The sequence below is a fragment of the Mustela erminea genome, chromosome 2 (assembly GCF_009829155.1).
Source record: "Mustela erminea isolate mMusErm1 chromosome 2, mMusErm1.Pri, whole genome shotgun sequence".
In the NCBI taxonomy this organism is placed as follows: Eukaryota; Metazoa; Chordata; class Mammalia; order Carnivora; family Mustelidae; genus Mustela; species Mustela erminea.
In genome coordinates this window covers 47,284,738-47,307,947 of record NC_045615.1, presented here as the reverse complement: position 1 = coordinate 47,307,947, position 23,210 = coordinate 47,284,738, and the positions used below count along the sequence as shown (strand labels likewise).

The following is a 23,210-nucleotide window of genomic DNA, read 5'->3' as shown; positions in this document are numbered from 1 at the left end:
TAGGCTTTCTGTCACCTGAAAACCTCATTTGGCCACAAGGGGCAAATGTCCCTATTCTTCAAGAGCTGAGTGAATCAGTCTCTCATATTTCTAAATATTTCTCATATTTCAAAATTTACTCAAGCCTTATGTTTATAGTAAATTGATAATATAATGCCAAATTAAAACAGCCCACCCATCAACTCCAACTCCTCTAGATTATGCCCACCTAGAGAACATTCCCTGTAACCCTCAACAATTTGAATTAAAGTCAGGACTATCAACTCAAATTAAGGAGGTCCAGATATCAGGAGAGCTCATCTGACACATCTGTGAGGTGCTGAGAAGTCAGAGGGCCATAAACCCAGCTGGTACCCAGGGCCAAGTTACAGAGGACTCCCAGGTGATTTCACGAGAGTTGCTCTCATATCCAGTTGAGTACACCAGGAAATGTCAATGCAAAATGAATAAACCTTTTAAAAATTTTTAAAGAGAAAGGAAAAGAGTTTTATTTGAGCCCAAGTTAGGACAGCTGCCTGGGATATATTATCTTGACAAAGAAAAGAGTACTTAGGGGAGGAAACGTTTGGTGCGGGTTATGTATGTTTTCTACATAAATAGTTACAAATCATGATGTTGAAGGACATTACAGAAAGTTCCAGACTTTATCTTGTGATTTTAGCATTTTAAAGCTGTATGACTTTAATCTTATGGAAAGCAGGGAGGTTTGTTTTGTTTTTCTTATCTTTTTGTTTGGAATACTCCTTTTTGGTTATTTTTTGAACACGCAGACATATGTGCTCCAGGCAGAAAGAGAGCCTTTGCTTTGAGGTTTTGCTAGTCATTTTGACCTTAGTGCGAGATGTTTAAGCACAGATAGCTTCCCTGAGGGTCCACAAACATTAGAAGTTGGGAATTTCCTATATCGCTGGCTGCTTAAATATTTGCTCAGCTTTTTAGCCTCTAGCAACTTCTTTCTGTCTGTTTTTTCTGAATTTTACCCCACAAATTGTGCGGAATTTGCCTTGATAGGAAAGGGCACAGAATGCTGGGTTTGCCTTTGTGTTCCCTGCTTTCCAGGAACGTGGCCCTGCAAGTTCTGCTTTGCTTACTCTCATCAGAGAGAACTTTTCAAATAGTTGCCCCTTGTATTTTATTTATTTTTATGGTTGTTCTTAGGAGAATGCTTGGTTTGGAACAGCTACTCCATCATAGCCAGATAAAAAGTTCTTTGTGGATAACTCTGATTTTTTAAAAAAAATTAAAGCTGGGATTATCAATTATACTTCAATTAAAAAACAAAACAAAACAAAAACAACTGAAAACAAAAATGAAGTTTATGGACATTTCACATTTCAAACCTGCTTCACAAACTATTAAGTATCTCAATCTAAATCTTTTATAACTTGTCCAATGAAGCATTTTTAAACTCCTTTTATAAATTTAATACTGTTTTTGTTTTAAATTCTTTACCTGCTTCACTATTAGTTTGATTTTCTAAATCATTTTTATACCTAATTCTAAATCTTCGTAGAGTTTAAATATATTCACCCATTATGGAAATGATTATGTCATCCTGAGCAATTTTGTTGGAGATTATTTTCTTGGCTAATTGAGGGAGTATAACAACCAGGGGTATAAAGTCTGGAGCTATAAATTCAGAGAAATTTCTCTTGTCCTTGACTGTCAGAATTAACCCCCTTTTTTGTAATAACTATGTCTAAAACTCCTAAATAAAACAAAAACAAAAACAGGATGATGGTGATCATGTGGTCTTCCCCTAATCTTGAGTTGTCTCGTAATATGCTTTTCAATCCAGGCAAGTTTGTCTCCCATTCATCTTTCTTCTGCTTCATGAATTTTTATTAATTTTCATATTCTATATTTACTTACTAAATGTTTAATTTACATTGAAGAGTTTATACATTTAATTGACATTAGGGGAGTTTATGCATTCAGAGTTGTGTCTGCTTCCCTAATATAGCTCCCATGCTTGTTCTTATCATAACAAGATGGACTGTTCATTGCAAATGGAAACATATATTGCATTGCAGTTTAAAACAGACTTATTTTTTAAAAATGCTTAATAACATTTTATTGAATCCACTGTATCAAAAAAAAATTTTTTTTAAGATTTTATTTGTTTATTTATTTGAGAGTGTGTGAGCACATGCATGCATGCTGGTGGGAGGAGCAGAGGACAAGGGAATCTCAAGGCGACTCTTTGCTGAGCACAGAACCCATTAGGCTCCTTCCCAGGACCACAAGATGATGACCTGAGCCAAAACCGAGTCAGATGCTTAACTGTCTGAGCCACCCAGGTGCCCCCAAAAAACATTTTCAAAATTTTTATTTATTTGTTTTTTATTTTTAACATATGATGTATTGTTTCATGGGTACAGGTCTGTGATTTATCAGTCCTACATAATACACAGTGCTAACCACAACACATGCCCTCCCCAGTGTCTATTACCCAGTCACCCCATCCCTTCCACCCCTCTCCATTCTAGCAACCCTCAGTTTGTGTCCTGAGATTAAGAGTCTCTTATGGTTTGTTTCCCTCTCTGGTTTCTTGTTTTATTTTTTCCTCTCTTCCCCTATGATCCTCTGCCTTGTTCCTTAAATTCCATATATCAGTGAGATCATATAATTGTCTTTCTCTGATTGACTTATTTTGCTTAGCATAATACCTTCTAGTCCCATTCACATCATTGCAAATGGCAAGATTTCATTTTTGGTGACTGCAATATATATATATATAACACATCTTCTTTATCTATTCATATATCCATGGACATCTGGGCTCTTTCCATAGTTTGACTATTATGGACATTGCTGCTATAAACATTGGGGTGCAGATGCCCCTTTGGATCACTGCATTTCTATCTTTGGGGGAAATACCCAGTAGTACAATTGCTAGGTCATAGGTACCTCTGTTTGCAACTTTTTGAGGAGCCTCCACACTGTTTTCCAGAGTGGCTGCACCAGCTTGCATTCTTACTAACAGTGTAGGGAGGTTCCCTTTTCTTCCCATCCTCACCAACATCTGTTGTTTCCTGACTTATTAATTTTAGCCTTTCTGACTAGTGTGAAGTGGTATCTCATTGTGGTTTTGATTTGTATTTTCCTGATGCTGAGTGATGTGGAGCACTTCTCCAAATGGTCTTTTGGCCATTTGGATGTCTTCTGCCCATTTCTTGAATGGATTATTTGTTCTTTGGGTGTTAAGTTTGTTCAGTTCTTTATAGATTTTGGATACTAGCCCTTTATCTGATATGTCGTTTGCAAATATCTTTTCCCATTCTGTCAGTTATATTTTGGTTTTGTTGACTGTTTCCTTTGCTGTGAAAAGGTTTTTGTCTTGATGAAAAAAAAGCTTTTTGTCTTGATGAAATCCCAGTAGTTCATTTTTTGCCTTTGCTTCCATTGCCTTTGGTGATGGTCTTGGAAGAAGTTGCTGTGGCTGAGGTTAAAGAGGTTGTTGCCTGTGTTCTTCTCTAGGATTTTGATGGATTCCTGTCTCACACTGAGGTCTTTCATCTGTTTGAGTCTGTTTTTGTGTATGGTGTAGGGAATTGGTCCAGTTTCATTCTTCTGCACGTGGCTGTCCAATTTCCCAACACTATTTGTTGAAGAGGCTGTCTTTTTTCCATTGGACATTCTTTTCTGCTTTGTCAAAGATTGGTTGACCATAGAGTTGAGGGTCCATTTCTGGGCTCTCTGTTCTGTTCTGTTGATCTATGTGTCTGTTTTTGTGCCAGTACCATACTGTCTTGATGATGACAGCTTTGTAATAGAGCTTGAAGTCTGGAATGGGGATGCTACCAGCTTTTCTTTTCTTTTTCAACATTCCTCTGGCTGTTCAGGGTCTTTTCTTGTTCCATACAAATTTTAGGATTATTTGTTCCATTTCTGTGAAAAAATTGATGATATTTTGATAGGGATTGCATACACATTTATGTGTAGATTGCTCTAGGTAGCATAGATATCTTCACAGTATTTTTTCTTTCAATCCATGAGCATGGAATGATTTTCCATTTCTTTGTGTCTCCTCAGTTTCTTTCATGAGAATTTCATAGTTTCTGAGTACAGAGTCTTAGCCTCTTTGGTTAGATTTATTCCTAGGAATCTTATGATTTTGGGTGCAATTGTAAATGGTATTGACTCCTTAATTTCTCTTTCTTCTGTCTTGCTGCTGGTGTATAGAAATGCAGCTGATTTCTGTGCATTGATTTTATATCCTGCCACTTTACTGAATTCCTGTTTGAGTTCTAGCAGTTTTGGGGTGAAGTCTTTTGGGTTTTCCACATATAGTATTATATCATCTACAAAGAGTAGGAGTTTGACTACTTCTTTGCTGATTGAGATGTCTTTTGTTTCTTTTTGTTGTCTGATTGATGAGGCTAGAACTTCTAGTCTAGACACATTGCCAAACTGCAGTGGTGATTGTGGACATCCCTGCTGTGTTCCTGACCTTAGGGGAAAGCTCTCAGTTTTTCCCCATTGAGAATGATATTCGCTGTGGGTTTTTCATAGATGGCTTTGATGATATTGAGGTATGTGCCCTCTATCCCTAGACAGTGAAGAGTTTTAATCAAGAAAGGATATGGTACTTTGTCTCATGCTTTTTCTGTATCTATTGAGAGGATCATATAGTTCTTGTCCTTTATTTATTAATATAATCTATCATATTAATTGATTGTGGATGTTGAACCAATCTTGCAGCCCAGGAATAAATCCCACTTGGTCATGGTGAGTGATCTGTTGGATCCTACTGGCTAGTATTTTGGTGAGAATTTTCGCATTTGTGTTCATCAGGGATATTGGTCTGTAATTCTCCTTTTTGGTGGGGTCTTTGTCTGGTTTTGGAATCAAGGTCTCATAAAATGAGTTTGGAAGTTTTCCTTCCCTTTCTGTTTTTTGGAATAGTCTCAGAATAGGTATTAATTCTTTAAATGTTTGGGAGAATTTCCCTGGGAAACCATCTGGCACTGGGTTCTTATTTGTTGGGAGATTTTGATGACTGCTTCAATCTTGCTGGTATGGCTCTATGCAGGTTTTCTATTTCTTCCTGGTTCAGTTTTGGTAGTTTATACGTCTCTAGGAATGTATCCATTTCTTCTAGACTGTCTAATTTGTTGGTATTCTGTGCTCATAATATGTTTTAATTTTATTTTTAAAGAGATTTTATCCTTTATTTTTTATTTTTTTAAAGTTTTAAAAAAATTTATTTATTTGACAGGGAGAGGCACAGCAAGAGAAGGGATAAAAGCAGGGGGAGTGGGTGAAGGAGAAGCAAGCTTCCCGCTGAGCAGGGAACACAATGCAGGGCTCAGTCCCAGAGCCCTGGGATCATGACCTGAGCCCAAAAGCTACTTAATGACTGAGCCACTCAGGTGCCCCCATAATATTTTTTTTATAATTGTTAGTATTTCTCCAGTGTTGGTAGTGATTGCTCCTCTTTCATTCATGATTTTATTAATTTGAGTTCTTTCTCTTTTCTTTTTGTTTAAGTCTGGCCAGGGGTTTATCAGTCTTATTAATTCTTTCAAAGAACCAGCTCCTAGTTTCATTGATCTGTTCTACTGTTCTTTTGGTTTCTGTTTCATTGATTTCTGCTCTAAACCTTATTATTTCTCTTCTGCTGGGTTTAATCTTTATTTGCTGTCCTTTTTCTCCAGCTACTTTAGGTGTAGGGTTAGGTTGTATATTTGAGATCTTTCTTGTTTCCTGAGAAAGGCTTGTATTGCTATACACTTCCCTGTTAGGACTGTTTTTGCTGCATCCCAAAGATTTTGAACAGTTGTGTTTTCATTTTCATTTGTTTCCATGAATTTTTAAAAATTCTTCTTTAGTTTTCTGTTTGACCCATTCATTCTTTAGTAGGATGCTCTTTAGCCTTCATGTATTTGAGTTCTTTCCAACTTTCCTCTTGTGACTGAGTTTGAGTTTTAAAACACTGTGGTCCAAAAATATGCAGGGAATGATTCCAGTCTTTTGGTGGTTGAGACCTGATTTGTGACCCAGGATGGGATCTATTCTGGAGAATGTTCCATGTGCACTCGAGAAGAATGTGTATTCTGTTGCTTTGGGATGGAATGTTCTGAATGTATCTGTGATGTCCATCTGGTCCAGTGTGTTATTTAAAGCCCTTATTTCCTTATTGATCTTTTGCTTAAATGATATGTCCATTTCAGTGAAAGGGCTATTAAAGTCCCCTACTATTATTGTATTATTGTTGATGTGTTTCTTTGATTTTGTTATTCATTGGCTTATATAATTGGCTGCTCCCATGTTAGGGGCATAAATATTTACCCTTCTTGTTAGATCTTCTTGTTGGATAGACCCTTTATTTTTAAGTATGATGTAAGTGTCCTTCCTCATATCTTATTACGGTCTTTGGTTTAAAATCTAATTTGTCTGATATAAGGATTGCCACCTCAGCTTTCTTTTGATGTCCATTTGCATGGTAAGTGGTTTTCCACCCCCTCACTTTAAATATGGAGGTGTCTTTGGGTCTAAAATGAATTTCTTGCAGACAGCATATTGATGGGTCTTGGTTTTTTATCCATTCTGATATGATGTGTCTTTTTATTGGGGCATTTAGCCCATTTACATTCAGGGTAACTATTGAAAGTTATGAATTTCATGCCATTGTATTGCTTGTAAGGTGACTGTTACAGTAAATTTTCTCTGTTCCTTTCTGATCTATGTTACTTTTAAGCTCTCTCTTTGCTTACAGGACCCCTTTCAGTATTTCTTGCAGGTCTGGTTTGGTGATTGCAAATTCTTCTAGTTTCTGTTTGTCCTAGAAGCTTTTTATCTCTCCATCTATTTTCAGGGACAGTCTAGCTGGATAAAATATTCTTGGCTGCATATCTTTCTCATTTAGTACCCTTAATATATCATGCCAGTCCTTTCTTGTCTGCCAGGTCTCTGTGGATAGGTCTGTTTCCAATCTAATGCTTGTACTGTTGTAGGTTACAGACCTCTTGTCCTGAGCTGCTCTAAGGATTTTCTTTTTGTCTCTGAGATTTGTAAGTTTTATTATTAGATGTCGGGGTGTTGACCTATTTTTATTGATTTTGAGGGGGGTTCTGTGTGCCTCCTTGACTTTGATGCTTGTTTCCTTCCCCAAATTAGGAAAGTTGTCTGCTATAATTTGCTCCCATATACGTTCTGCCCCTCTCTTTCTTCTTCTTCTGGGATTCCAGTTATTCTAATATTGTTTAGCTCTATGGTATCACTTATCTCTCGAATTCTCTTCTTGTGATTCAGTAGTTGTTTGTCTCTCTTTTTCTCAACTTCTTTAGTCTCCATTATTTGGTCTTCTATATGACTAATTCTCTCTTCTGTCTCATTTAGCCTAGCAGTTAGAGCTTCCATTTTTTTTTAAGATTTTATATATTTATTGGACAGTCAGAGATCACAAGTAGGCAGAGAGGCAGGCAGAGTGAGAGGGGGGAAGCAGGCTCACCACTGAGCAGAGAGCCCGATGTGGGGCTCGATCCCAGGACCCTGGGATCATGACCTGAGCTGAAGGCAGAGGCTTTAATCCACTGAGCCACTCAGGCGCCCCAGAGCTTCCATTTTTAATTACACCTCATTAATAGCCTTTTTGATTTTGACTTGGTTAGATTTTATTTCTCCAGAAAGGGATTCTCTAGTGTCTTATATGCTTTCTTTCAGGCCCAGGTAGTATCTTGATAATCATTATTCTGTACTCTATTTCTGACTTACTAATGTCCATATTGATTAGGTCCCTGGGCAGCTGTTCTTTTTTTTGAGGTGAGTTTTTCTGTTTTGCCATATTGTCCCAAGAAGAACAGATGACTGAGAGAACAAAATTACTAGAAGGGTAACAATGACCCCTGAGAAACATTCACTAAAAAGATCAGAAGAGACATGAAACTGGGGGGAAAAGAAAAAAGAATATGATCAAGTTCATGAATAGAAGAGAGCTACACACTAGATTTTGGGTGTGCTTTGGTCTCTTAGAAGAAACTGCCTCCCAAAATTTTAAGAAAAGAAAAAAATATATATATACACACATAAAAATAAGGTGAAATACTATGAGGGGATGGAATATGAATGTAGAATGAAAATTTAAACAGATTTTGAAAAAGGAATTGATAAGTTGGTTGAAAACAGAAAGGAGAAAAATTTTTAAAAAGGAGAATGTGATCAGGTGGGTGAATAGAACAGAGCTATACACTACACTTAGGATATTTTGGTCTGTTAGCAGAAACGTGAATAGAACCGTACACTAGACTTTGGGTGTATTTTGGTCTGTTAGAAGAAACTACCTCCCCAAATTTTAAAGCAAGAACAAAAGATACATATATATGTGTCTTTTTTCTTTATATATATATATATATACAGATATATCTCTGTATATATATCTGTATATCTATCTGTATATCTATCTATATCTATATCTGTAAATATATATATCTGTGTATATATATATCTATATTTTGAGTGTATATATGTAGATATACAGATATACTGTATATCTGTATGTATACATCTGTGTATCTATATATCTATACATATTGTATAGATATATACACTCAAATACAGATATAGATCTAGATATATATACACTCAAAAAATAAGGTTAAATACAATGAAGAGAAGGTATGACATAAAAATGGAAATTTAAAAGATTTTCTAAAAGGAATTGAAAAGATAAGTTGGTTGAAAAAGGAAGGAAGAAAATTTCAGAAAAAATAAATTAAAAAAGTTAAAGTTGAAAAACTAAAGAATTATGGGGAAAAAGCCATGATTCTATGTGCTATATTCCCCTAGTGCTGGCATTTTGCAGTTCTCATTGAGTGGTAAACTTGGTCTTGGCTGGATGTTCTTGCTGATCTTCTGGGGAGGCACCTGTTGCACTGATTCTCAAATGCCTTTGCCAAAGGCAGAATTGCACCACCCTTGCCAGGGGCTAGGCTTGGGGCCCCACTCCTCAGTGTGCCCTCTGAGAAAAGCAGTCAATCCCTCCTGTCTCCTGGGTCTGAACACTCCGTGCTCACCTGGCCTGTGACCCAGCAATTCTTTCCCTGGTACATAGCCCTGTTTGGAGTCTCCAAACCCAGCAGATTGCTGCAGTGCACTCCCAGGGGGTAGTTGGGGAGTCTCCCCAGATCTGCCGCTTGTTGAGCCCCTGTTTGAGGAGAACTGGCCCAACTGTGCCATGATCACGCTTTATAGCCACCCCGAGCTGAGAGCCCACTCCTCAGCTCAGTCTTTGCAGTTGGCTTCTCTGCTCTGATTCCTGGGAGCTCTGTCTCACTCAGGCAACCCCAGTCTTTCTGTGACCCCAAGTGTCCTGAGACCACACTGTCCCACTGTCCCACCAAGGGTTCCAGCTCCCCACTCCTGCTTATCTACCAAAGAAATGTCCTTCACTGGAGCAAACTTCTAAAAGTTCTGATTTTGTTCTCCTCTGCTTTCACTTGCTGGGAGCCAGCTGATGGAGGCTCCCTTCCCCCATGGTCTATCTTCCCATATATCACCTCAGATTCACTTCTCTGCACATCCTCCCTTGAGGAAAGTGGTCACTTTTCTGTTCATAGAGTCGCTGCTATTCTTTTCTTTGATATCCTGTTGAGTTCATAGGTGTACAGAATTGTTTGATAACTATCTAGCTGAATTGCTGGGACCAGACCAAATTAGGTCTCCTACACTTCTGCCATCTTGGACCACCTGTGCCCCCAAAATATTTTTCTTTAAGCATGTAATCAGTGTAAAAGTGACTAATGAGGTATTTTACATTCTTTTAAAGTTTAGATCTTCATTTTTTAAAAATTGTGATATAGTTGACATATACCATTATATTGTTTCGGGTGTGCAAGATATTGATTTAATATTTGTATATATTGTGAAATGATCACCACTAAGTCTAGTTAATATCTATCACACACAAAGTCACATTCTTTTTTCTTGTGATGAGAACTTTCAAGATCTGCTGTTTTAACAGCTTTCAAATATACAATGCAAATTATTATCGATAGCCACCATCCCAGGACTTATTTATTTTATAGTTGGAAATGTGTACCAAAAGGGACTTGTTTTAAGTGTCCTGTTACTGGTGTTTACAGTCTCATTATCTAGACTATCAACTTACTATTGCTTTTCCCTTTGCAGAAAGGTGGAAACTCTCCAGATGTCTTCCGAAAATGACCAAGTTTTTATCCCAATGCCACGAAGAAACACCGGTGACCTCTCCAAGATGACCTCCAACAACCAGAAGACCTTTACTGAAGTAGCAGTGTTAAGTTTTCATAACATTTACTATCGAGTGAAAGTGAAGAGTGGCTGTCTTTTTGGTCGAAAAACAGTTGAGAAGGAAATACTAACAAATATCAAGTATGTGCATGAACTTGTATTAAAATAGCCTTATTGACATACAGTGAGCTTTATAGGTTTTGCTTATTGCAAATAAAGGTCTTACGAACATTTGTGTACAAGTCCATACAGACGTACAGACAAATGCTTTTATTATTGTGTGGCTAACCTCAGAGTGAAATGGCTGGGTCACATCTTAGGTATATGGTTAACTTTAAAGGAACTGTCAAACTGTTTTTAAAGTGGTTGTTCCATATCCATCGACTTTTGTTTGAGAAACCAAACAATGTGTTGTTTGTTTTTTTCTGGGTATGAGCTCGGGTTCTCTAGAAAGCGACTGGCTGTATGATTTACTAGTTCTTGGTCGTCGGGATATAATTGTCCTCTCCAAGCTTCCGTTTTCTGATCTGTGAGGTAAAGAGAAATATGGCTGTACCTTACAAGCCAAATATTTTTAGGTCCTTATGCACTTTATGTCCTTTATGTTCCAGATGCTAGAGTGAGGTAGTTGAAATGACAGTTGAGGTAGTTGAAATGACAGTATGTTGTAAAAGTACCTTGGTTTTCAAATACACTTATTTCAAATGAGTGGTCTGTTTATATAGTAGTTTATGCCATGTACTTAATGCTTCTCTCCATTACACAGGCAGAGATTATTTAAATATAAAGACAACTATAACTTTGCTTAAGCTGTGTAGCTGAAGTCCAAAGTGATAAGAGAAATCAGGAATTGAATCAGGTCTTGATTAGAACCAACTGACCTTTCTGAAAAGCTGACAAGTTCCTTGTGAAACATATTAATCAAGAAAATATTGGTCACTTTGGATTTTGTGCTAATGAATGGAAGATAAAGGATTTGAATACGCACAGGTGGAATAGATTTAATCATACTATGCGAGTGTACATTTCTCCTGCTTATGTTTTAAAGCTACTAGATTAGTAACTTGGTACAACACAAGTGTTATCTGATCAATGCTTCATAAAGTTTTATGGCCCCATGGTATGCATTTTAGCAACAGATGAGTTCATTCTAGGTTGAATGTGCATAGCTAGGTTCATAAAAACTCAGTCAAATCTTGCAGTTCTGTCTGATTCTATAGTTAAAAGGACAGGAGGGATTGGTTTCCTTGCTAACTCACATTTCTGGTTTAGGCATCTCTGAGAGAGGTCATCCCTATTTTTGCTGCAGTGTTTCTAATCTTTCCCCTATCTGCTGACTTTACCTAAGTAGAGTTTCTGAGATGGGGGAAGATTGCTCTCATATGTGTGATTTTTTGTGTTTGATAGTGCCACCGCCATTCACAATAATTACTGTATTTCAAAAAACCTGGTGAGAAGCTTGGTTTTTGTTTTTTTCTGTGGACATTTTGTAATCTCATTTATAGAACTGAGTAACTAGAACCTGATTTCCTCTTGTGGGGGGAGGCATGAAGAAGATAAAACAAAATCTTTTTTTTTTTTTTTAAAGATTTTATTTATTTATTTGAGAGAGAGAGAGAGCATGAGAGTAGAGAGGCCAGCAGGAGAAGCAGACTCCCTGCAGAGCAAGGAGCCTGATGTGGGACTCAATCTGGGGACTCCAGGATCATGACCTGAGCCGAAGGCAGTTGCTTAACCAACTGAGCCACCCAGGTGCCCAGATAAAACAAAATCTGACTATGAGAATTCAAAAATATGAGACCTTAATTCCTCATGAAAATCTTTCTGTTATACTTAGTTTGTCTCCATGCCCAGCATTTGAGCTTTCCCTCATCAATATGAGGATATATGGAAAATATGGTCCATTCCAGTAGATGTGTGGAGTCATCATGGAAATTCAATATACCATTTGGGAATTTGTTAAACTGATAATTTATTTTGACATAATTTTAAACTTAGACCTCATACTTTTCACCCCTATGCCTCACCTGTTAACATTTCACTGCATTTGCTCATCACATTTAGTTTTTATATACCCATTATCATTGGTATTTTTCTAAAGGCAAGCTCCCATATGATGTTTTATTATCCCTAACTCCTTTGGTGTATGTTTTCCAGAAATAAGAGTCCTCTTTTCTGTAATCACTCAGTAATCATTTTGGAGCAGCCGAGGGGGAGTGCAGCCTCATAGTGAATACAGTGGTGGGTGCTAAGAGACCCTCGGTCACCTGTGCTCTTAACACAGTTGATTGACAACCACATCATGTCTCCTTTGTCTCATCCAACCTAGTATTTCTGTCTCGTGCCTTAACCTTGATTACTTGGTCATGTTGGTGTCTACCAACTTTTTCCACCATAATGTTACCATTTTCCACGTTGTAATTGATAAATGCTATGAAGGGAGAGGTAAGACATTATCCCAAAACAGTATTCCTCGTTAATCTTCACCCCACCAGCTTCAGCTCCCATTGACTCTTCCCGCCCGAAGTGACAGTATTGATCACTATGATAGTTATCAAAGGGTGATTTTCTCTTTTCATTCATCTCTTCTGCATGGATCAATTTGAAGTCTACTGAAAGAAGAAAGCTTTATTCATCATCTCATTCAGTATAGACTCATGGATTTCATATTCAGTGGTAATGCACTATTATCATTATTCTTCTGGATACTCCCATTGTTCCTGATTCGGTTAGTGGGAGACTTTCCTTTATTTTTTTTAGCTCATTCTTTTGAGATGTCCTCTTATTTGAGTAGTTTTTGGCACAGAAAGAAGTTTCAGACTCCCTGAATACTTATCTTGCTTCAGACCTGCAATCAGCTGTGGTTCCTTTTTGTGGAAGATGGTATTTACAAACCATGAACTGGGTGCTTGGAATATTGGTTGCTGTTGGGATGCCATATGTTCTTAGCCCTCTCAGTGGGTAGACCTAGCGAGCATATGTCTATATAGGTATACACACATATGCCTATACTTTTGCCTCTATATCTGTATATATAGATTAAAACCTAGGACTTCTCATTAATACCGCCAATTGTAATCTAATAGCCCATGGTTCTTTCCACATTTCTATGTTTGTAAAACATCTCCAAAAGTGAAAACCCTGGCTCTTGTTATCCTTGATACACTTACTGATTTGCTCATTTTTCTTATTCTTTAATACAAGGAATTAGCCTACCCTTCAGCTGTCACCTCTATTCCTCCCATCTCCCTTCACAGCCTGTGTTCTGTTATAGCGGTTGAGTTTTTCCCACTTCTTCACATTTTTTTTTTTTGCAAGCTTGCCTTTTTGTTTTCCTGTAATTCTCATTTATAAAAATGCAGAGACTCATTTATTCAACAAATTTAAGATGCCTGCTAGGTGCTTGACATTGTGCAAGATGCTATGACATAGATATATCCTCTGCTCTCAGAAACCTTCTAGTCTAATGGTGGATTCAGACAAGGAGAGCGTGGCACTGTGTTATTCTACCATGATGGAAGCCCCTAAACTTAAATTGGAGGGCCAGGGGCATGAGAGAGAGTGTCTGTGAGTGCCTTTGTGTGTGTGTGTGTGTGTGTGTGTCGGGTAGGGAGGAAAGGTGCACCAAGCAGTGGGAATGACATGGACTTCTCCATAAAATGAGACCAGAGGATTAACCATTATGCACTAAAATGTAATAGTTGGGACCTCAGTCCGTTAACTGGGTTTCACCTGATGTGTTCAGCATTTAATAATCTATTTAATGATCTACCTTGTAGACTGCTGTGCTGCATGCTATGGTGGGGTGGGGGGAACCCGAGATGGCACCATTCTTGTTGACAAGACTTTATAGTACAAGAGTGAAACTTCCCCGGACGCAAATGCTATAAAGCCATAAATAAGGGTGGAAAATGAGTTTTGAGGGATGATAGTAGAGTGGAGGGCGGGGTGAGGGAGCAGGGGGATTGTAGACCATAAACCAGGACAGAGGTCAACAGCCTTTCTGTAAAGGGACTGCTAGTAAATATTTTCCACTTTATGGGCCACACATCTGTGCGGCACCTCCTTGGTCCTCTCACTGCAGTGTGAAGGCAGTCATGGATGTAGACGAATGAATGCGGCTCTGCTCTAGTAACACTTTATGAACAGAACAGGTGACTAGCCATTGGCCGGTCCCTGGCCTAGAGTGCAAACTCCACAAGTCCTAGGCTTTGTTTTATCCTCAGCTCCATCCCATGTCCTAGAAGAGTGTCTTACCACTTGTAGTAGTTACTGGATAATTGTGCTAAGTGAATGGAGGGAGAATTAGCCCCTTCTCCCAACTGGAACTCTTTCTTGCATTTGTGATTGGACAGTACTGTTGTTTTCTGTAATGCTAGGGTCTAGTGCCAAAGAAAACCCAACTCAGGGAACTGAAAGATTGTCCTAGCCTGTTCACATTCAGTTTTGGGTTAATCATTTAGGATTGTTGGTCTTTATTTGAGTAGATATTTTAAAAACCTGGAAAAGTTTCCTGACAATGACATCTTAGTGAATATCAAGCTGATTTTTGCTCATTTTAGAAGAAGTTACTTGGTAGCTATTAATATAGTTCCTGGGTAGCTTTTTTTTTTTTTTTTTAAAGATTTTATTTATTTATTTGAGAGAAGGGGGGAGAGCATGACCGGAGAGAAGGTCAGATGGAGAAACAGACGCCCCGTGGAGCTGGGACTCCAGGACTCCGGGATCATGACCTGAGCTGAAGGCAGTTACTTCACCAAACAAGCCACCCAGGCACCTACTGGGTAGCTATTAATAAAGAAGATCCATCAAAAGCTACAGATAAATGCATCTTGAAAGTTCCCTTAACCAGTGTGTCTTTTTATACTGTGGGGGGTGGGTGGGGAAGATAGCACTGAAAGCACAAGAGATCTTTCTGTTCTACAGCTTGCTCCCAGTTTATCAAATTCATTTTTTTGTCAGGTCTTTCAGTGAGAGGCACCTCAGTTCATGAGCAGAGTGAGGGCTACCTTCCCTCTTAGCCTCCACCAGCCATTCTATACTTGTAACAGTTTAAGCACAAGAGTCAGTAAATGCTGAGCTCTTCTGTGGTTGAGGAACTGGGGTACAACTGCTTTGTGATGTTCAACACTCCTGGTTATATAACCTTAGGATTGGCCTCTGAGAATCATTGCCTGGGAATGAAATAGATTTCAGCTTTGGAATAGATACTATTTTTATTTTGGGATAAATTTTGATTTATCTGTTCCAACAGAAATTGGGCATAGACACCAAGGTTTTGAAAAGGCTTTTCCAGCTTTTCCAGGTCTCTATTTTATCATGCCTGTTGAGCTGGAGAGACCCTACTTTTTTTTTTAATTTAATATATTTTTAAAATATTTTATTTATCTATTTTAGAGGGGAGATGGGGCAGAGCCAGGGGGAAAGAGTATTAAGTAGATTCCACACTGAGCATGAAGCTCAATGTGGGGCTCAATCCCATGACCCTGAGATCAGGCCCTGAACCAAAACCAAGAGTCAAATACTTAACTGACTCTACCCTGTGGGTGCCCCTGGAGAGGGCATAGTCTCCATTTTCCCTTTTCTAGTCCATTTTTCCTTGCCAGTTTACTGGTTACCTTCAGGATGAAATTCAAACTACTTACCTTCTTTTTGAGTCTCAGCATAGTAAACCCTGCCTTAATTTTTTCTACCTTCTTGCTCTCTATCTGGATATTCACTGCCCTTAAACATCATGGTTTGTCTGGGACATGCTGTGTGTACTCCCATGCCTCTATATCCTTAAAGGTTGTTCCCTACAGAAAGCCGCATCTACCAGTTCTATGCTGAGAATTTTCCAGTCCACCTACCTGATACTTTATAAGGGAGAGAATAGTATATCCTGAGGGTACATATTTTACTTTTCTAATTCAGTAACAATTTTGTGACAGTTAAGAATTGGTATTTTGTATTTTACCCATGAGGTGCTTTATTCTTAGCCATTGAAATTCTACTTTACATATATTGTTTCTTATCTGAAGAGTTTTAAGTGGTGAGAATGCTACTGGTGATTCTAGAAATCCCGTTGACTTATTAATTGTGTAGAACTTAGAGTAGGTAGCCACAGAGGTGACTTGAAGTAAATCAGTTAATGTCATCAAACATTAGTTAAGACTTGTTACATTCTTTACACTGTGTTAAGAGGGGTAAGTGTACAGATATGTTTAATCAGAATCTGTGACTTTAAGGAAACTTGAAATTTCTTGTGTTCTTTTTCAAAGACTATAAATGGTTTAGAAAAGAAGTGAAAGGAGCTTAGAGGGACCCAAGCCATTTTTCTTATAGGTCTTGACTAGTGATTAAGATCCTTCGTGTGGGGGGCTCCTGGGTGGCTCAGAGGGTTGGGCCTCTGCCTTCGGCTAGGTCCTGGTCTCAGGGTCTTGGGATCGAGCCCCGCGTCGGGCTCTCTGCTCGGTGGGAAGCCTGTTTCTCCCTCTCTCTGCCTGCTTGTGATCTCTCTCTAATGAATAAGTAAAATCTTAAAAAAAAAAAATCCTTCGTGTGCTGGACTTATGTTAATTGACATACGTTAATGGACATTACGTTAATTGTCTTTTTCCTTTCAGCATTGGTTTGTGCTTGCTTTCCGTCTATAGTTTAATCACTTTCATTGAGCGTATTAGATGCAGACTCTAAATTTATAGAACCGGTTTTGAAGTGGGCTGATAAACTGATGTGTTCTGTGCTTACAGTGGCATCATGAGACCTGGCCTCAATGCCATTCTGGGACCCACAGGTGGAGGCAAATCTTCGTGAGTATAATAGTAGAAGTCAGCTTTTCCTTTGGGGTTTTAATGTGCTTTTCAAGATGCCTTTCATGTGAGCAGGTATGTGTCGAGCGTTTGCTGCCTTTCTAGTGTGGTTCTAGGTGCTGTGGATAACATGCATGATGCCAGCTTGGGGCTGGTTGTCCCAAGGACTGGGAAATCTTGGTCAGCTTACTAACAGCACACGATAACAAGACATGACTGGCATACAGCTGTCGGCTATGATTTGAGCTAATGGGGAGGGAAAGGAGAGAGAAAAAAATTGAAAGTGGGTAGATAGAGCCAAAGGCCCAAGTGAAGACTTACTTCTTAGACAAAGGAGCGCATTGTCTGACTTGAGAGAACCCCCCAAGGTCACATGACCTGGAAGGCTGCTGGGGAAGTCTGTGCGGGAGCAGCCAGCGGTGACTTGGTTCCATGTTTTTGAGTTATACTGTAATATAAACTAAAAAAGGAAGGTGAGAATTGAAAAATATAAGTAATTTTATGATGAATCATGAAATTCTACACCTGAAACCAATTTCATCATATATGTTGGCTAACTAGAATTTAAATAAAAATCGAATTCAAGGAAGTACCTGAAAAAAACAGAAAACCATATGCATAATTTTAGGTAATCCATGGAATTTCTTGATCAGTCAATATTCTAACTTGAGCAGAATTTGGATTTAGAGTAGCTGAGAGATACAGCCTGAATTGGAGAAAAACAACAACGTAATATGTCCTCTCATAGGTTGTTAGATATCTTAGCTGCAAGGAAAGATCCAAAAGGATTATCTGGAGATGTTCTGATAAATGGAGCACCTCGACCTGCCAATTTCAAATGTAATTCAGGTTATGTGGTACAAGTAAGTATTTGTGGATTTGTATTTTAGCCTTCTTCTATTTCTGTATGGGCAAATGCCTTGGTTGATAGATCAGTGTACTTCCAGCTGACCAAATGACATGTTCATGGAACTAGTTTCCTTCACACCAGCTTTTCATAATCCCTTGTTTAGATTCTGAGTGGTGTTAAATGAAGAGGCAGGAAGAATCTGGAATCTAACCTCTGTAAGGGCAATGATATCCATTCTAGTTATGATTTCCACAAGACACTACTATTCTCCTTTTTTGCCCTACCTTCACCTCTCTCCTTCCCCTAACTTAGAAAGATGTTTTGCTAAATTTGTATAAAGCAGTCTGGACATGTCTGGTAGTAGTAATTGTAATTACAACCTGTGTCGACTTGGATGTACAGATGGGGAATGAAAATTATGCCATCTGCTTTTCCAGCTGTCTGTATTTGGAGTTGCTGTCATTTGTCTACCTGCAAGATCATCATTAGCTAGAACTTTATGTTGGATATGGTATTCTTGGGGATGAAGTTACATGTGCTTAAGTGTGGTGGTATTAGAGAAAACCTAATATGTCTTGTTAAAATGCCATTTTGCTTCAAGGATGATGTTGTGATGGGAACTCTGACAGTGAGAGAAAATTTACAGTTCTCAGCAGCTCTCCGGCTTCCGACAACCATGACGAGTCATGAAAAAAATGAGCGAATTAACAAGGTCATTCAGCAGTTAGGTCTGGATAAAGTGGCAGATTCCAAGGTAACGTGGAAAAACCAGATGGGGTCATAGCCAGCATTAAGATCTCACCTGTGTGGATAGCGTAACTCTTACTCAGAAGTTTTCTACAATGTGCGTGCTCAGAAGTGGCTGCTTTCCGTAATATAGAGAAATGCGACTTGTTACATAATGTGAAGATGGAAATGAAAGAACAATCTAAAAATGTTTGGATCCTGGAAATGAAGTGTGGCAGGGTGGTCCAGTGCGTAGCAGTGCCTTTGCAAGGAACACAGGGCCCTTTCCCCATGATTATAGATAGCTCTTGATGCTCTCACACTGTTTGTCAGGTCTCAGCTGTAGCTTTCCACTAACTTTCCTTCTTCCTGCTTTCTTTCCCCTTTTAGCTCTCCTTCCTCTTCCTCCAGGAGACTTTGTGCCGTTGCTTTTGAGGTATATTTCTGGAATTCTTTTTTTTTTTTTAAGATTTTATTTATTTATTTGTCAGAGACAGAGGGAGAGAGAGCAAGTGAGCACAGGCAGACAGAATGGCAGGCAGAGGCAGAGGGAGAAGCAGGCTCCCTGCCGAGCAAGGAGCCCGATGTGGGACTCGATCCCAGGACCCTGGGATCATGACCTGAGCCGAAGGCAGCTGCTTAACCAACTGAGCCACCCAGGCGTCCCTCCGGAATTCTTAAATGGCAAAAATCCAAGGGTTCTGGCTCTATGTTTCACTTTGCTGTAATTTGGCTTTCAAAGTTATATTTCGTCAAAGTGGAGTTTCTTTTTTTTCTTTCTTTCTTTCTTCTTCTTCTTCTTCTTCTTCTTCTTCTTTTTTTTTTTTTTAAGATTCTTTATTTATTTATTTGAGAGCTAGAGCAAGAGAGCACGAATGAGAGAGGGGCAGAGGGAGAGGGAGAAGCAGATTCCCTGCTGAGTGAGAAGCCTGATGCGGGGCTCTATGTGGAGCTTGATCCCAGGACCCTGGGATCATGACCTGAGCCGAAGGCAAACACTTAAGTGACTGAACTACCCAGGTACCCCAGTAGCGTTCATTTCTAACTTGTGTAGCATCTGAGTTGTTTCTCTCTAGACTTTTCTTTGGCACTTTTGTCTCTCATTCCTCTCTTCCTATCTTCCTCCTTCTGCCAGTACTTACTTACAGGCTGTGTGTTATGTGCTGGGTTCTTGGGTTTTAGAGATACCAGTTGTGGGCAAGAGAGACAAAAATAACTCCCTTTTGTGGTTATGTAGAGTCAGGAGGAAGAAGCGAGATGAACAAGAGAGTTTTATAGTTGATGACTAAGGATGAAAGATTTGCCTGGAAGACTTTTGAAGCTTTGGGTGAAGATGAGCTTTTTAAGATTATGGTGACTATTGTTTAGCATTCTTTTTTTAAGATTTTTTTTTTTAAAGTAATCTTTACACCTGAGTTGGGGTTCGAATTTGCAACCCTGAGATTAAGAGTTGCATGCTCTGCTGACTGAGCGTTTGGTGGTGATAGTTTAGTTCCCCTGACTATATATCCCTTACTTGGAAATAATGAAGAATGGGGGTTTCTGCTCATTATTGCTTCATGTCATATTGTCTGACATTTTAGAAAAACATAAAATGTATTTTGCTAGTATTTCATTCGAAAACATAGTGCTGAGATGCCACCATTTACCATTTATTTTTGTTTTAGAAGTTTATGAGTTTAAGTTTCCTTTGTCTTGGCTCTGTTATTTGATTTTGTCTTTTTCTTAAGGTGCATTCCAATCTTTGCCTTTAGGTTAAAGTTCTTTACCAATAGGCAGTCAATTGCCCTAACTTCCTTGCATATAATTCCAGGAAAAATGAGCTGAAGGTAGTTGACTTCTTGGAATTTATTTAATTGACTGAAAATAAGTTTAAAATTTTGTACTTTTTATGAAAATTTAAATATAGCAGAAATATAGTGAGTAGTCTAATTACTATCATAATTACATGTTTATAGTATAATTAGTATAATGGTATGATTACAAATAATATTCATGTAGATTTCCCAGTTGTTAACATCTTATCCCATACTAGCTTTGGCTTTTTTTATGAAATATTTTAAAGAAAGTTGTAAATACAATATTTTACTGACTACTCATTTTGCATCTTTTTTTAAAAAAGATTTTATTTATTTATTTAAGAGAGAGAGAGATCACAAGCAAGCAGAGAGGCAGGCAGAGGGAGAGAGGAGGAAACAGGCTCCCCGCTGAGCAGAGAGCCCAATGTGGGGCTCAATTCCAGGACCCTGAGACCATGACCCAAGCTGAAGGCAGAGGCTCAACCCACTGAGCCACCCAGGTGCCCCAACTCATTTTGCATCTTAAGAAAAAAGACATTTGCCTAGGTTACCATAGTACTGTTACTAACCAACAAAATTAACAGTATCTTAATATCAGCTATGTTAAGCTATATTCATTCACATTTTCCCAGTTGTCTCCAAAATATCTGCTATAGCTCATTTGTTATAGGATCCAGTCAAAGGCATGAGGAACACTTCCTTGTTATCTCTTTGAAGACTCTTTTTTTTTTTTTTTAAAGATTTTATTTATTTATTTGACAGAGATCAGAAGTAGGCAGAGAGGCAGGCAGAGAGAGAGGAGGAAGCAGGCTCCCCACTAAGCAGAGAGCCCGATGTGGGGCTCAATCCCAGGACCCTGGGATCATGACCTGAGCCGAAGGCAGAGGCTTTAGCCCACTGAGCCACCCAGGCGCCCCTGAAGACTCTTAATATAGGAATTCCTTTCTACTTCCTGCCTCTCCCCAAACCTTCTTGTTTTCCCTGCCCCCCTGCCCTCCACACACAATGAGATTGACTAGTTGAGAAGACTGGGCCAGTTGCCCTGTAGAATATTCCAGCTTCCGGATTTGTCTGAAAGAATGGGTCAGGAATTCTGTAGTGAGTTGGGATACAGGCAGGGTCAATTTGGGAAGCCTTGTGATCATTTAAGAGGTGCTAGTGTGATGTGATAGAAAGTGAACTTTCCCATTTGCATTCCGCCCCCAGGACTTTTAGAAGGTTGGCGAGGGAGGGTGTAAGAATACTAATAAATTCTAGATGCTTTCCCCTTTTCCTCTTCTACATTTGTCTCCCTTCTGCTTTGTGATTTCATTATGCCAGGGCCATATGTTTTATTGTTCCAACTTAACTATCTTAAAACTAACTAATTGACTTGATAGGGAATGAGAAGTACTATTAAGCATGGTGTTCATATCAGGCTTGGCCACTTCCCGACCTGAGCCTCAGTTTGCTCATGTTATTAGAGAGAAACCTACCTCTTCTCCCATAATTTCATTTATTTGTTATTTGGAATAAGTGAGGACAGTGAGATAAAGTGCCTCTTATAGGGCTGGCATGTTGTAGGACCTCAACAAATGGTAGTAGCTGTGGTTGTAATTGTTAATGATGTTATTTGTGCTTTAGGTTGGAACTCAATTTATACGTGGTGTATCTGGAGGAGAAAGAAAAAGGACTAGTATTGGAATGGAGCTTATTACCGATCCAGCCATCTTGTTCCTGGATGAGCCCACCACTGGCTTAGATTCAAGCACAGCAAATGCTGTCCTTTTGCTCCTGAAGAGGTAAATGCGATGGGAACATTTTTCTTCCACTCATCCAATATCAGATCCCCTGCGATGCACCAGGTAGTATTCTCAGTGCAGGAAGTTCAAGAGTGAACACAACAGACAAAATTGTCTTCCTTCTTTGTTGGAGGGGAGTAGTCAACTGACAAATAGAAGTGTTTCAAGAAAAATGAAGCAGGGTAAGAGTGTAGCAAAAGATGGCTGTGGTGGGAGTGGGGGTGCTCTATTATATAGCAGGGTGGTCAGGGAAGACCTCACTGATGTGACATGTGAGCTGGGAGCAAGGGAATGGGGCCTGGATGTCTGGGGAAGAGAGTCCTTGCTGGAGGGAAGAGCCGTGGGTCCTGAGCATGCGTGATGTGTTTGGAAACATCAAAAGAGTCGGAAGGAACTGAACCCCAGTGAACTAAGGGTAATGGAGACTGCTTACTGATTCGTTTGCTGGGGCTGCCATAATGTAGGACCACAGGTACACAGGTGACTTAAACAACAGAAGTTTAGTTTTTCACATGTTTGGGAGGCTAGGAGTCTAAGTAAGAGAAGAGGTCAGCAGGATTATTTCTTCTGAGGTCTCTCTCCTTGGCACAGGTAGCTGTCTTCAATGTGTGTCTTCATTTCATTTTCCCTCAGTGCATCTGGGGCCTCCTCTCCTGTTCTTATAAGGACAGTGATCCTTATTAGATTAAGGGCCACTCATATGACCTTGTTGAACCATAATTACCTCTTTAAAGACCCTATCTCCAACTACAGGTATATTCTGAGGTACTAGGGGTTAGGACTTCAACATGAATTGGAGGGGAGGACAAAATTTAGTCCATAACAATTAGAATAGGACATGAGATGGAATTGAGAGGGTGGCAGATTATGCAGGCTTTGTAGGCCACAGTAAGAACTAGGGCTTTTATTGTCTCTAGGTAACATAGAAGCTTTTAGAGAGTTCTAGAACAGAGAGGTGGCAGCTGTGTAGAGAAAAGAACTGCATAACTGGGCAAGGTGAATGCAAGGAAACTAGTCAGAAGGCTGTTTGTATTAGCTTGGTTGAGATATG

At 39.1% G+C, this 23,210-nt stretch overlaps 1 protein-coding gene across 4 annotated transcripts in view; it reads left to right on the top strand.

Annotated features, from left to right (window-relative positions):
- Window positions 1–23,210, top strand: part of ABCG2 (ATP binding cassette subfamily G member 2 (Junior blood group)) — a 159,465-nt gene that overhangs the window by 107,844 nt on the left and 28,411 nt on the right. For 3 of the 4 annotated variants that reach the window (XM_032332840.1, XM_032332842.1, XM_032332841.1), the window contains exons 3-7: window positions 10,132–10,353; window positions 16,944–17,003; window positions 17,752–17,866; window positions 18,455–18,607; window positions 22,002–22,159. In XM_032332840.1, coding sequence (XP_032188731.1) covers window positions 10,151–10,353; window positions 16,944–17,003; window positions 17,752–17,866; window positions 18,455–18,607; window positions 22,002–22,159 — 689 coding nt within the window. In that variant the 5' untranslated portion in view covers window positions 10,132–10,150. Of the gene's footprint in view, window positions 1–10,131; window positions 10,354–16,943; window positions 17,004–17,751; window positions 17,867–18,454; window positions 18,608–22,001; window positions 22,160–23,210 lie in introns of those variants that run through there. The other variant, XM_032332844.1, reaches the window with a different exon arrangement.